Here is a 14,957-nt window from a genome sequence, read left to right on the forward strand (position 1 = left end):
CACCTACACTGCATTCAGACACTAAGACAAATTCCTCTTTAATGTAATTTGCATATTGTAACAATAAAAGGGATTCTGAGTGATGTCATCAGTGATGCTTGAGCAATGCCAGTAGAGCAGGCGAGGCCGAGCAGGCGAGGCCACGCAGCAGCCGAGCTGTGTCACTCACAATTCTGACTCAAACGCAGAACTCAAATACACTTTTCACGTCTGGCCCTAATCCTCTTAACGTGTGTTGTGGTGCAAAAAATAAATAAAATTGGAAATGTCAGGCGACACTACTTGGTTGGGAACCACTGCACTAGAGGCTTCCAGCAGACCTGCTTCATGAATCTATGCTGATGACCTGTGTATTTCTTCCAGAGGACAACCAGTGGTACAGAGCTAAAGTTCTGGCCTATTCCTCAGAGGAGCGTGTTTGTGTCGGCTACATTGATTTTGGAAACTCTGAGGAGGTGGAGCTCAGTCGCCTACGGCCCCTCAGTGGCCCTCTGCTGGCCCTGCCCATGCAGACCTTCCCCTGTGCTCTTGCAGGTAATATCCCCATTACTGTCCTTTCAATGTCCTTTCAATGGGTAGCGGTTGTATTGGACAGTACTGTATAGGGGTGTCACGGTACACAAAAGTCACGGTTCGGTACGTACCTCGGTTTTGGGGTCACGGTTCGGTACGAATACGGCACGGTACGAAAATGGGGGAAAAAAGCAACAAATCCCAAATTCTGTTTTTTTCCCTTTGAATATGTCTGAATTCTTCTTTTTACGCTATTTTTACCATCAGAAATAGTGTCTAATATGTGGGAATTAATAAATGTCCACTATTTAATAAGATCTAGGCAATCCACACAAAAAGGTTTTACTCTAGAGCAGTGATTTTCAAAGTGTGGGGTGCGCCTCCCTCTCAGATGTCTGTATTCCAGCTGTTTGACAGGGCAAAGGCATTTCCCCCCACTTTAAATCTTTATTGTACACAAGTTTGTAAACAGAGCGCATGTGTGGAGTAGCCTAATACTCCCACCAACCCCTCCCCCTGTTGTATTTGTTTTATGTAGCATTTGCGTTTGATGTAAGCACTAATTTGGAATCCTATCTAAAAGCGGCCACTAGGCGGCAGTGTTTCTTTAGTCAACGTCAAAATACCTACATGTTCAGAAGAAGAATAAAACGGCAGAAGAAGAAAAACTTCTAAAACCCCTGTTGAAAGATACTCCCACTGTCTGACAGACAACGGGGGTGGAGGTTGGTTGAGATGGCGGAGCAACCGATGGAGCTGTATGGGAAGACGGCGTGGCAAAAAAGAATGGCGGCAATGGCGTTTGCGAGTGAGAATGAATCAGAAAGTGATGAGGATACAAGGGATCTTGAAAATAAACGTAATCGTGTATCAAGTAGTAACTCAAGTGACGGTGGCTATCAGGAAGTGAAGAAGGTGAGGCAAGGGAGTGAGGGTTCGTATAGTGTAGGAATGAGAGCGAAGTCAAAAGTGGATGGAATTTTCAGTAACCTGCATGAGTTGGGAAAGTTTATGGAAAGGAAAGTTGGTGTAGTAAAAGCGATAAGGGTAACTAGAAGTGGGTTGGTAGTAATAGAGTGTGTGTCACAGGATCAGGGAATGAAAGTAATTGAGATAGGTAAGTATAAGCAGTGTATGGTTGAGTGCTTTAAACTAAGCAAAGAGCCGATGAAGAAAGGAGTAGTCAGTGGTGTGCCGCTTGAGGTGGAGGTGGAGTTATTTGAGGAACAGGTAGAGAGTGTGTATGAGGCCAGAAGGATGTCTAGGTTTGTAGAAGGTAAGAAAGAGGATAGTTTATCTGTGTGTCTGTCTTTTAGTGAAGGGATTCCGGAAAGAGTGTTCCTGGACAGTGTGAGCTACAGGGTGAGGCCCTATGAAAGGGCGCCGCTCAGATGTTTCAGTTGTCAAGAGTATGGGCATGTAGCTGCGGTGTGTAGAGGAGATAAAAGGTGTGGTCGGTGTGGGAAGGAAGATTGTGATATGAGGTATGGCAATGAGTGTGAACAGCAGGTGAAATGCCTGCATTGTGAGGGAAAACACTATACAGGATCAGCACAGTGCCCAAAAAGAATCCGAGAAGGAATAGTGAGTAAAGTCAGAGAAAAGAAAGGGTTGTCATATGCTGAGGCTGTCAAAAGTGTGGAGAGGAAACGTGAGAGGGTGGAAAGAAATGAGGATAGCGTGGGTGTACAAAAGGAACCGAGAAAGGAAATGGACAGATCGATTCAGAGTAATGTTATCTGCATGGATAAGAAGCGATTCTTGGCCTTTATTGCTATGGTGTTGAACTGTGCTGCTACTATAACTGGGAAGACTGAGAGGACTGAAATGGTGGTGGATGCTGCAAAGAGGTTCCTGGATGTGGTGGACGTATCGGGAACAGATATCGATAAAATACTGAGGGACGCATTTGCGCAAACTCAGACAATTAACGTCTGAGTGTTAGTATGGACAATATTTATGAATGGGAGCATTTTGGGAAGAAGAATATAAAGAAGACATCAAATTCCATTTGAACTGTGGAGGGCAGTAATACGCCGAGTAGCGTCTACACTGCCGGAAATCAAAAAGAAGAAGAAGAAGAAGACAGACAACGGGGTGGGTTTCACTTTCCCACTAAGTACGGGAAAGAACCCTGTCAGCGCCTTAACGTTATTGGATGTGAGTTTTGTTTAGCATAATATGATTACGTTCGGTCATCTAATGGATTATTGGAACATGACAAGGAGTCATCGCCTCTTCCTCACCGCAGCTTGCCTGTCTGCATCCGCAGATGTCTGCTTGACCGCATCACTCATCCCACGCGATGTATGTTGCTTGTTTACAAGTTAACAGCTTTGTCAATGTTATGTAACGTTTAGCCGCAACGCGCAACTATAAAGGACTTTGTCACGGCTACGTAACGTTACATTGGCAAGCTTACCTCGTTGGCTTGATGTTGACAGAATTTGCAAAACAGCTTATCGCCACAAAACGTCCCATTCTGTGAACGCGGATTTCTATGGCCCTTGTGTTGTTTTGGTGTGTCTTCTTCTGTGGCGTTTAATTCAATTCAATTCAATGCCGTTCAAACAGCGTTTAGGTGCTTCTGGATTTGACGTATTCGTCGTGTCGTTTCATGTACCGTGAAACGAGGTACCGTGAGGGTCGTACCGTAAATTCACGGGACGAATACATGTACCGTGACACCCCTAGTACTGTAGTATAATTTTCTCCTGAACGTCTGAACTTTAGCTTTCCTTGCATTACTGTATCTGCTTTAAACTCCTGCCTAAGTTGATTAAAACTGACTTAATATACTCAGATGGTGGAAACTGTTTACGTTTGAGTCTCCCTTTATGAGATCATTGGAGCTATAGATTGTAACGGCAATAGACCCTTTTCCCGGGGACCATTTTGTGTCAAAAGGGCAGGGTAAACACAGGTGCATGGAAACCGTAATGAGGGTTTCCAACTTCCATGATTGGAAGTGATATCTCACACTAAAATAGAAACACGCTCTGTGTGCGCGCGCGTGTGTGTGTGTGTGTTTCAAACACTCACACTCTGTCTCACACACGTGCTCACAGTGATTCCCCCTCTGTCCCCTCCGTGGGGCCCTTTCCAGGTGTGCAGCCAGTTGGGGAGTCCTGGTCAGAGGAGTGCCTGCTGGCTCTGCAGGGGAGGGTTTCCAACCGCATTCTGCGCGTGGAGATCCTGGGAGGGCGTGAGGACAAGGCTTTGGTGGCCATGCTGGATGAGGGCAGTGACCCTCAGGCTAATGTGGCCGAGCTTCTTCTCTCTGCCGGCTACGCCTCGCCCGCCACTGACAGCGACCAGCAGCCACCTGCTGCTGCTACTGGAGAAGCACAGGGTAAACATGCCAAACTGACTTTCTGCTTAAAGGAGAACTTACCTCCAAAACACTTTTTTTCAGCTTTTAACCAATATATATGACTTTGGGGGTGATGTGTGAAGAATTCTGGTCAGAATTTCCACATTTGACACCAAACTGTTGCCATTTGACCATTTGTGTCATTTTTCAGCAGCATATCTGGCATAAGCGCCCTCTAAAGGTCGAACACTGCTTTTTTTTTTTCTCAAATGAATGGGATATTTGGTACAACCTGACGTCAGGTTGTCCCCAAAGACTATGGGATTTCAAGATAATTACTCCCCTACCCCCCCTGTACCCTTTCGGCTCCTCAGAACTCCAAGCCTATTCCTATTGAAGTTTGCTCTTAAAATACTGGACCAAACGTCGTCAAAGTTGGCACATGTCTTAATTATAGTTAGTTTCCCGCTGAATGTGTCACTACTTTATTAATATCTTACCTGGATAAGCTCGAATGATGATGTATATATTATCAGTCCGAGTTGGAAGCAGCTGTCTGCAGCCCAGGCAGGCGGGAGCGGGCGGGAGAGAGTCGTACTGTAAACCTCATGCACTAGCACCAAGCTCCGGGGGCGCGCGCAGCAGCAGCTGGGCTCTCTCGGTGTGTCTGTGTGTGTGTGCTCCTCCACGTTGACTCGTGTGTGTTTTGCTGCGCGGATTGGGTTTGACCGTTTGATCAAGCAAGTAGCTCCTGTGCTCTTAAAATACTGAACACCACGTTGTCATATTTGACATATGTCTTCATTGTAGACAGTTTATCGCTGAATGTGTCATTACATTATAAATATCTTACCTGAATAAGCTCAAATGCTGTTAGAGGAGTATCACACCGAGTCTGGAGCCCTTTCTGCCAGCCAGGCAGCAGCTCGTAGGCACCCTGCCTTTTAGAGCGCGAGCACGAGCTGCTGTGTGCTCAGGCAGCGGGGACGCGCGGGCGGAGCTCTTCACATGGAGGTCTGACACTGCCCTGCGCTGCAGTAACTTTTAACAAGAATCACGAAAAGCCCCAAAACGCAAATTAAAAACGGATTTCATTGCGCGGTTTATCGCTAGTTGTACGAGGGAATGACGTGGAGAAATCTCGCATTGTGTTACCCCAGAGCGGGGGGTTTCTCCTATTGTGCGGTGTGCTGCTGTAACGAGCCCATGTCACTTTGCTCTCGTAACGTAGTTTGACACTCTGCCATAGAGATACATGCAGAAAAATAATAAAATTTCTAGTTCGCCACTGAATTACCAAATTGATATAACTTTCAACCATTTTCAGATTTTCTGTTTCCATACAGGCCACCAGCGTTGGCTAGTTGTTGATATTTATAAAGATATTGCCCCTCTCAAATAAATTATTTTTGAGGCAGTAGGCAAACTGTAATGGCGTCGATTTCCGAAAAAAAATCTTGACTTGAACACAGCCAAAGAGTCTAGTATAGACAAGAGTATATGTAATTTCTTGGTTTTTTCCATAGGTATTTTCAAATCACTGTTCTAATACATATCTAGGGGGTAAGTCCTCCTTTAAGCTGTGTTCACACCCAGATATTTATTTTTCTCTCTGTTGCTCGATTCAACCCTTTGGAATCGCTCTGTCGCTGTGTTTAAATCGCTCGTCAACAGGCACAAGAATTGACGGACATCTGGGGGCTATAACGTTACGCAATGTCATGATGTTTGTCCACTACGAGCCACCGTAGTTGTTTACAAGCTACGCCTATCAGCGTGCTCCTAACGCGAGCTCTATACCGGTAGTACAGCTCTATACCTGTCAATCAGCTGTCAATGCGGTTTGTTGCCACACAATAAACCAGCGGTTTGTTCCAAGCCAGTGTGATCCTTGACTCACTCTCACACGGCAGCCAATCAGCATTGAACAGCGAGCGACTGATGCCAGCGTAATTTCGCTCGAGTTGGGATATTTCATCTCGGCCGCTCGCTCCCATCTGAATGCTTAATTGAGTCGCGTTGCGCGAATTGCGGGACTTTATTACAAATCTAACAAAACAAAAAAAACTCTTTATCAATTAAAAAGTCCTTGTCTCCCAACTTCCGTGTGTAAATGCATGAAGGCTCGAGTCCGAGTCATGAGTGCCTCAAGTCCAAATCGAGTCACGAGTCCTGAAAATTGGCCTGGAGTCCTGAGTACTACAACACTGATATACAGTATATATCGGATTTGGTTTCTTACACAAGGGCACCTCACCAAGGCTTGACATTCTAACCTTAGGCCACCCTGTTTGCATGAAATGTTCACTGCAATGTCCAACATTTCTGCCATTCATATTTGTAAATCATATTTACAGCTGTCTTTGCCACTGCTTTTAACTGATATTTCCCCCCATAGATTCATAATTACTAACACTGTACTTACCGGTAGTTCCAGCACCTGAAACTGCTAAATAATGAAGCACATCCAGTCCAAGTTGAGCAGATGATTAGACCTGTATGAAATGCATTTTGTCTGTTGACACATGAAATGCCCTCTGCAGTGCCTGGACAAGTAAGTGAGGCCCTGGCGTGGTCCTGTACTGAGCTTCCCTGTGATGGCCAGACAGTGGCGCTGCTGGTCAGTGTCGTGGAGAGTCCTGGATCCTTTTACTGCCGCATCCAAAATCCTAAAGGTACAGTTGTGCCCTCAGCCTACATACACCAGGTTTCTGTTGGCAGTAATATGAATAGTATCAAATTTAAGTTAAATATTAGCTAGTCTTGAGTACCACAGAGTACTTGTTCCAATATTACAATGTTGGATCAGGTTCTTTATGCTTTATTATTTTATTATTATTTATTTATTTTCTGTTTGCACTGTGTGTTCATCTGATCAAGTCCTAGAAATGTTGTTGTGTAATATATAGATCATTTTAACTTGATCAAATGACACTTTGACTTTTCATTTATTTTAATTGTTTTCCCCACTGCTACTACCACCTCCACTCTGCTCTCCTCAACGGACTGAAGTAACTTGGAAACATTAGTGTATAAGCTGTTTTGCTGTAGCAACTGATACGATTATCAGTTGATCTAGATGTCTACATAACACCTATTATACCATGGTCTGGGTGAATACTCGATTCTGATTGGCTGCAAGGTGTCCATTAAAAAGTGATATTGTACAGTGATAATGGACACCTAGCTAAATGGTCTGTTCACCGTTCATATCAATGCGCCATAGTTTCATCAGTGTTATCAGGAGAGCAGTTTGAGCTCTATACCCCCGTTAAGGGTTAATTTGACAATTTTGGATGTTGAGAAAAAAATTGACTCGGTCAAAGTAAGTATTTAAATCACCCCTGTGTGCTCAGTTTATCAAAAATAACTCTTATTTACAATTTTGATTTTCGTTTCGGAGATTTTTAACCTCGCGTCACCAGGCTCTTCTCGGCGACAAAGAGGATATTTCCCTCGGCTCGTGCACGAGCGGGGGCGAGCCCTTTGAGAGAGAGAGAGAGAGAGAGAGAGAGAGAGAGAGAGAGAGAGAGAGAGAGAGAGAGAGAGAGAGAGAGAGAGAGAGAGAGAGAGAGAGAGAGAGAGAGAGAGAGAGAGAGAGAGAGAGAGAGAGAGAGAGAGAGAGAGAGAGATGCAGTGCGAGCCCCCGCTGCACTTTTCACTTCCTGAAACTCTTCGCTCTTAAATGTTAATATACTTGGCCAATACGTATCTATCATACAAAATAAAGCAAGCAGCCAAACGGTAATGTCTTAATTTAATGTAGAACGCAAAACATCGTTAAACCTGCATTCCTGTGATGAAGTTAACGTTTGAGTCGGCTTTAAAACGGAGATTGGTGGAGGTGGGAGGGACTATTTTATTTCGTGGAAGACTGATTTACAGTATGAATAACAGACATTTAGCCATTTAGATTGCTTTATTTATTACACATGGAAATATAAATGACTGGTCTTATTGTTTTGTTGGCAAGTGACCATGGTATAAGCGGGTTAATGCCCTTCGAGGTGTACATTATCACTTTTTAAGGGACTTCGCGGAGGCAAACCATCCTCGGCTTCGCCTCGGACGGTTCACGCCTCCGCGTCGTCCCTTAAAAAGTGATAATGTACACCTCGTCGGGCATTAACCCTTACATAATAACCTTTTTTAATAGTGCTGCCTTGATGCTGATTATCGTGCATAAATAACTCTGTGATTGTACCTTGTGTGTGTCTATCAGAGGATCAGATTTTGATGGAGCTGGGGGCTGAACTGAAGCAGCACTGTGAGGCAGATGCCCCACCATTCCAGCCTAAAGTGGGAGAACCCTGCTGTGCCATGTTTCCCGGTGAGACTACCTACTGACCCACTGCTTGAGGACACCAAACCAAACAGACATCAGTCCTTATCATTATAGTTTGGCACATGAATCTCATTTCAAACATGCAACACATTTCCTGTTTTTTTTGTGGAAAAATTCCAAGGCATGAGTTATATATTCATCATAATTGGAAATGCTATACAAACTGTATACGAGTTGTCCTAAATATGACAATATAATATGAGCTGAAATCTCATAAACCAAGCATTGTTATTTTGCATTGTTAGTTTAACACATTTTCAGTTTACACATGAAATTCTTTTTGTCATTTTATAATGTCTTTGAGTGATGGTGGACCATCTTGACCAGACATGTCTTTGTGGATCTTGTTGGCCACCTTGTGCTCCTCTGCTCCGCAGGTGATGGGTCATGGCATCGGTCTATGGTGAAGGTGCTGTTTGAGGACCAGGTGGCAGTCTCGTTTGTGGACTACGGCTACAGCATGCAGGTGGAGAAGAGCCACCTGAGAGCCATCACACCACGACTCCTGACACTCCCCTTCCAGGCCATCCGCTGCTGGCTCGCAGGTAGCGTGTGAAAAGATTCTTCTCCTGAGGAGACTAAGAAAATATGATGATGACACAGAGATGGGGACCTTTGGTTCCCAATGGCAGGATCCTCTGTTCAATGCTGTCTCGACTAGCATAGGAGAGGAGACTGTCAGTCCCAGTCTATATCAGTTGCAGTTGGCCAAATTCACACCCAACAATTCAACTTCTGCTGGTTCCACCAACTAAAAATGTTACCCTGGAAACTGAATCATTGCTCTGTGTGTGTGTTTGTGTTTGAATTCAGGTGTGGAGCCCCGAGGTTCAGAGTGGAGCAGTGAAGCCCTGCTGTGGTTCCAGACTCTGGTGGATGGGCAGCAGCTCTCAGTACGCGTCCTCTGTGTCACTGAGCAGGGCTACGGTGTGGAGCTGGAGAACAACGGGCAGAGTGTGGCAGCTGCCCTCATCACGGAGCACCTGGCCAAAGCTCCCGGAGAGACCGAGCAGCCGCCTGCTGCCGCTCCCAAAGAGAGCCGTGACAGCACTGTCTCCAACGTGAAGAACCCAGAGAAAATGATGGAAAAGGAGCAGGTCCCACCATCTAATCAGACAGGAGCCAGCGCCAAGGATGCTCCAGTTGAAGAGCCGACTGTGGCAACACCATCAGCAGGTAAGCTAGGAAGTCTTAAAGATGAGACTCATGCCATCAGTGTCTCCAGTATGTGACAGATGCAAGGGTGCAGAGGGCTCCTTATCACATCTTTTTTGGTTCTGCCCGCATTTAAATGAGTTCTGGCACAAAATATTTCAGTGGTTTTCCTGGGTCTATGAAAAAGACATTCTTCCTGATCCAGAGTTAGCACTTTTTGGTTGTTCAGAAGCCGCTTTAAGCTACCCAGTAGAAGAACAAGCAGCACTGATGCTGGGCATGGTGGCTGCCAAAAAAATGATTTTGACAAACTGGAAGTCCCCTGCACCCCCCTGTTTTCAGAAATGGCTTAACGAAATGATCATAAATATACAGATGGAGAGAATACGTTATTATAAATCTAAAGGGCCAAATAAATTCTTGAAAATATGGGGTCCATTTGTTGATTATCTGAAAAGATAAATAACCACCTTGTAATAGTGTTGTCACGGTACCAATAATTCAGTAGTCGGTACCGGTACTAGTGAATTTCCACGGTACTCGGTACCAATTTCGGTACCACGGTAAAAAAAACAGACTGATATTTCTTGAACATATTCTCCTTTATTATGCCTCCGCCGGCGAAGCCAGGCCGAAGGCATTATGGATCCGGGTTGTCCGTCCGTACGTACGGCCGGCCGTCCGTCCGTCCGTACGGATGTCCGTCCGTACGGATGTTTGTTAACGCCATATCTGAGGAACGCCTTGACGGAATTTCATCAGATTCGCCTTAAACATTCACTTAGGCTCAAGGATGATCTGATTAGATTTTGGTGGTCCAAGGTCAAAGGTCAAGGTCACTGTGACCTCTCGAACGCCATTTTCAAGCTTGTTAACGCGATATCTGAGGAACAACTTGACGAAATTTCATCAGATTCGCCTTAAACATTCACTTAGGCTCAAGGATGATCTGATTAGATTTTGGTGGTCCAAGGTCAAAGGTCAAGGTCACTGTGACCTCTCGAACGCCATTTTCAAGCTTGTTAACGCAATATCTGAGGAACAACTTGACAAAATTTCATCAGATTCGCCTTAAACATTCACTTAGGCCCAAGGATGATCTGATTACATTTTGGTGGTCCAAGGTCAAAGGTCAAGGTCACTGTGACCTCTCAAACGCCATTTTCCTGCTTGTTAATGCGATATCTCACGAATGCCTTGACGGAATTTCATCAAATTTGCCTCAAACATCGCCTTAGACTCAAGGATGATCTGATTAGAGTTTGGTGGTCAAAGGTCAAAGGTCAAGGTGAGCTCTCAAACGCCATTTTCAAGCTTGTTAACGCGATATCTCAGGAATGCCTTGACGCAATTTAATCTAACTTGTCTCAAACATCGACTTCGACTCAAGGATGAACTGATTACATTTTGGTGGTCAAAGGTCAAGGTCACTGTGACCTCTCACACACCCAATTTCCAAGCTCTGTAACGCAACATCACAGGAGCGCCTTGATGGAATTTCTTCCAATTTGCCTCAAATGGCGATTTTGACTCAAGAATTAACTACCGTAATGGCGGAGGCATAAGTCCGCGTTGCGGTCGTTCTAGTTAAAGTATGCAACCATTTCCAATTAACAAATGGCATGTAGCCTTCAACTTTAAAACAAAACAATGTGCTTCTGCTTACATCTTCTTATATTCAACTCTGTATGGCAGTGAGTACAGACAGTGGCATGTAGCCCTCAAGTATTTAATTTAATTATTATATTAAATATTATAATTTAATTTATTTCACAGAATTGCTGGAATCCTTTTTTTTCCAACGGTGTATATTGGTATTTGATCGATGCATAGGAATTCTGCCAATGCCCTATCACACTTTCTTGCTTCATGTGAGTTCTTGTCATATTTCCTCTGCTTTTCAAAAACATCAGGAATTGTCTGATGGGTGGTCTTTTGGGCTCCGCGACTTGTGCCTTCCTCTTCATCTTCATCTCTCGCATACTGTTAAATGGAAAGTAACGTCAGTGAGATTTACTAAAATAAAGAGATGATAAGGACAACTGCACATACACACATGTAGAGTGCAAGCAATTTTATGTAGCTAGTTTTAATTCACGCACATGTTTCACCCGAAAGAAGCTTGTATTTATTTTGATGCCATGTTGAACTATGGCTAAGTTCGGCTATTAGCCGTGTCCCATAATGATTCCATTACAAACATTGCATTGCACAGGCGCTACACTATGCTAGCTAACACTGTACCAGGTATTAGCCGGGTCCCATAATGATTCCATTACGAAACACGGTAACGTTATTACGTTAACGTTAGCCAAACGTTTTTATGGTTACACAATGCATTGCCAGCTATCTCAAAAACTAATGTGACAGGATAAGGTCCGTTTGATATGTTGTTAAACGTGTTATTTTACATCGTTTGAAAGAATTAACCCACCTTGGATTCTGTGAACAGGTCTGGGTGCTTGGCGAGATTGGATGTGTTACCCTGTTTGGTTTGGAACTCCCTTTCACACTTTTTGCAGATGGGGCTTTGGGGACTGATATTTCCAAATGCGACTCTTTGCATTCTTCTTCTCAACAAGTTGAGTTGTTGGAATAGGAGCAGCCGCTCCTGCTGCAGCCGTAGCCATTCTCTTCGCCGCCTGTGCGCACTGCTTGTGTCAACAAGCTGTGAATGACTGTTCGCGATTACGTGTGGACGTTCAGGGACACCGTAGTCACGGAAGTGCGCGGGGCTGTATGCGCAGTATGTATGTGTGTTGCTCAGGCAGACAGGCTAACGTTAGCTGGCGGCTGGGTCCATGAAGCCAAGCCATGGTGGCAAACTAAATAGTAAATTCGGTACCCTCGGTACCATGAAAAACAGGTACCGTAGCAATGTAGTACCGTCCAAGTACCGAAGTACCGAGTACCGTGACAACACTACCTTGTAATGTCACAACTCATGTAACCACCTCCGTTCTGTATACCTGAGATTGTAACATTCTGAAACATACCGCAAATTCAATTACCGTAAATTCCGGACTATAAGCCGCACCTTTTTTCCCGTTTTTTGGGCTTTTTTGGCCCCTGCGGCTTATATAACGGTGCGGCTTATCTATGGATTTTTTCAAAAAAAAAAAAAAAAAAAAAAAAAATCTCTCTTTTTTAGCACTCTTTCTAACTATAAATCCTATATAACTATAATAAGTTTTAATTTCCTCTCTTGCCCTCTTTTCACCACACTGTATGACACTGTATGACACTGTGTGCACTGTAAAAAACAACACAGGTGGTGTTGTGTTATGTTGTTTTGTTGAAATGTTAATAAATGGGAGCTTCCTCAAACAGCCATCTCTTTCCCGACAATCCCCTCTGTGCATGAACCCTTACATATGGTAATTAAACATTAAAACACAAAAAAAAAAAAAAAAAAAAAATACCATTAACTCATTGAGTGCCAAGGACGGACATGTTCGTCATTTCAAATAGTAACGTAGAGTGCCAAGGACGGACATGTTCGTCAATTGCGTTTTTTGACGGTGGGGCGTCGATCAAAGCCTTCTGCCTCTGATGTACAAATATTATAGCTATTGGATGTGTCTAACCTATTTTACAGAACCCTTAGGTGGCGACAGTGCTCTCCACATAACAGAAAGGCAAGGAAAAAACAAAGAAGAAGTCGTTATGGAAACGGAAATCGCATCGCATCCGTATGCATCGATATGCTGAAGCACGTTACTGCAGCTGTGCCTGCAGCAGCCAATCTGCTCCCACAATTGAGCCGCTCCGTGTCGGTTGCGACAGCAAATCCGCACATCCACACCGTGGAGTTGTTATTATTCTCAACTGGAAGCATCGTTGCCGGTGACAAACACACGCGGAACGCTGTAAAAAAGCCTGGCTGTTCCGCACCCTTCACTGTGCGCACAGCAAACTCAGCAGAGAGCCACCACAGACAGGAGGAGGAGTGTGCAGTTGAGGCGAGGCGGGGCGGGGCGGGGGGGGGGGGGGGGGGGGGGGGCACGCAGAGCAGCACGCAACACCCAGACAGACCCAGGCAGCAGGACAGGATTGACAAACGCAAGCCAGAATATCCGATACCCACCAGCAGCAAATCAAAACCAGCAAGAAGCTGCAACCAGCAGCGCACGCAGGGGCCAGCGCTGCTGGTTGTAGCTAAAAATATTATTCTGCCAAACAAAATTCCCTGGCCTAAACTGTTTTATTGAAGGAAATTATTTTTGAGGTGTGACTACATTAGAAAAGATTAGCTTCAGAGTCAGTGATGTGCTTGAAATGATTAATTTCACAAAAGGCCAATTATCTCAGCTTCTAGAAAAAAATTGCTATTTTTGGATGAATCAAGCTATCTTCTCCGGCTCATAACTAAAGAACGGAAAATGGGATCAATAAACTTTTTTTTGCAGATGATAGAATAGAGTCTCATCGTTCTTTGTGCGTGTTCAGTGTTTACATAGTAATATCACACAATATTCTGTGGGCCTCGAGAAATCACTGAAAACGCTCTGAAACTCTGGCACTGGGAGCGTCCGTTCTCCAAAAGTGGCTGGCACTCAATGAGTTAAAACACCCGCGGCTTATAGTCCGGTGCGGCTTATATAAGAAAAAAATAGTCAACTTTGCAGGTGCGGCTTATACACCGGTGCGGCTTATAGTCCGGAATTTACGGTAGTAATATGTCTGGTAACTTTTTATTTTATTTTTTGTCTTGTTTTTTGTTTGTTTTTCTTGTCCTTGTTATTGCTGTTGTGGCTGTCATGTTACTGTTGTTTAAATTTTATGGTTGTTTGTCTTAAGTATTAATATAAAACTGAAAATAAATGGGTTGGTGAGTGATCATTTTCCTGAGCCCAGTTGTATCTGAAGCCTGATTTTAAATGGTTTGTTGTTATTTGATTTCAGCAGCTTCTTTCCCAGTGGACTGGAAGACAGTGGAGCTGCCTCACCACGAGACCTTCCAGCCTTGCATTGCAGCCGTCATTAGTCCTTCCCTCTTCTACGTCCTGAGCTCGAGCCAGGGTCAGAACACTCGCTTAATTCTCTGTGTCTTTTTCTCTGTGTCTCTCAAAAAGACACAACGTCGCAGTGATCACTTTCCCATGTTCTCCTCTTATGGTTGCTCTGTGTTGTCGTGTAGTGGACATGGAGAAGCTTCGGAATGTGATGATGGAGCTGGCTGTCTACTGCAACGCCAACCAGGCCTCCAACTCCGCCTCCTCTGGCCAGAGACCAGCGCTCGGAGCTGCCTGCTGCGCACAGTTCTCTTGTGAGGAATACACACTCACCCTTCATTAAATACACACTCACCCTTCATTCAATACACACTCACCCTTCATTAAATACACACTCACCCTTCATTAAATACTAGGGGTGGGGGAAAAAATCGATTCACCTAAGTATCGTGATTTTTAATGTCACGATTTTTTGGATCGATCTTTTATTCCAGAATCGATAATCGCAAATTAAAAAAAAAAAAAATTTTTTTTTTTTTTTTTTTTTTTGGGTGCTTGCAGTCAGGCCACTCACTGAACAGCAGGCTAGGCGCCGCCTACTGGTTTACTAGTGGTTTTATTACTTTATTAGTTAGTCTGAAGTACCGTAAATTCCGGACTATAAGCCGCGGCTTTT

The 14,957-nt window shown here is 44.3% G+C and overlaps 1 protein-coding gene across 1 annotated transcript in view; it reads left to right on the top strand.

Moving 5' to 3' along the window:
- The window catches only part of LOC310774954 (tudor domain-containing protein 1-like), a gene marked incomplete at both ends in the record, with an annotated part of 66,354 nt that overhangs the window by 8,694 nt on the left and 42,703 nt on the right, over nt 1–14,957 (top strand). The window contains 8 exons of the mRNA XM_083635044.1: nt 364–534; nt 3,620–3,865; nt 6,370–6,501; nt 8,049–8,156; nt 8,549–8,716; nt 8,985–9,347; nt 14,232–14,348; nt 14,467–14,595. Coding sequence (XP_083491170.1) covers nt 364–534; nt 3,620–3,865; nt 6,370–6,501; nt 8,049–8,156; nt 8,549–8,716; nt 8,985–9,347; nt 14,232–14,348; nt 14,467–14,595 — 1,434 coding nt within the window. The remainder of the gene's footprint in view (nt 1–363; nt 535–3,619; nt 3,866–6,369; nt 6,502–8,048; nt 8,157–8,548; nt 8,717–8,984; nt 9,348–14,231; nt 14,349–14,466; nt 14,596–14,957) is intronic.

This window comes from Poromitra crassiceps (assembly GCF_964638095.1).
Source record: "Poromitra crassiceps genome assembly, chromosome: 4".
Taxonomy (NCBI): domain Eukaryota; kingdom Metazoa; phylum Chordata; class Actinopteri; order Beryciformes; family Melamphaidae; genus Poromitra; species Poromitra crassiceps.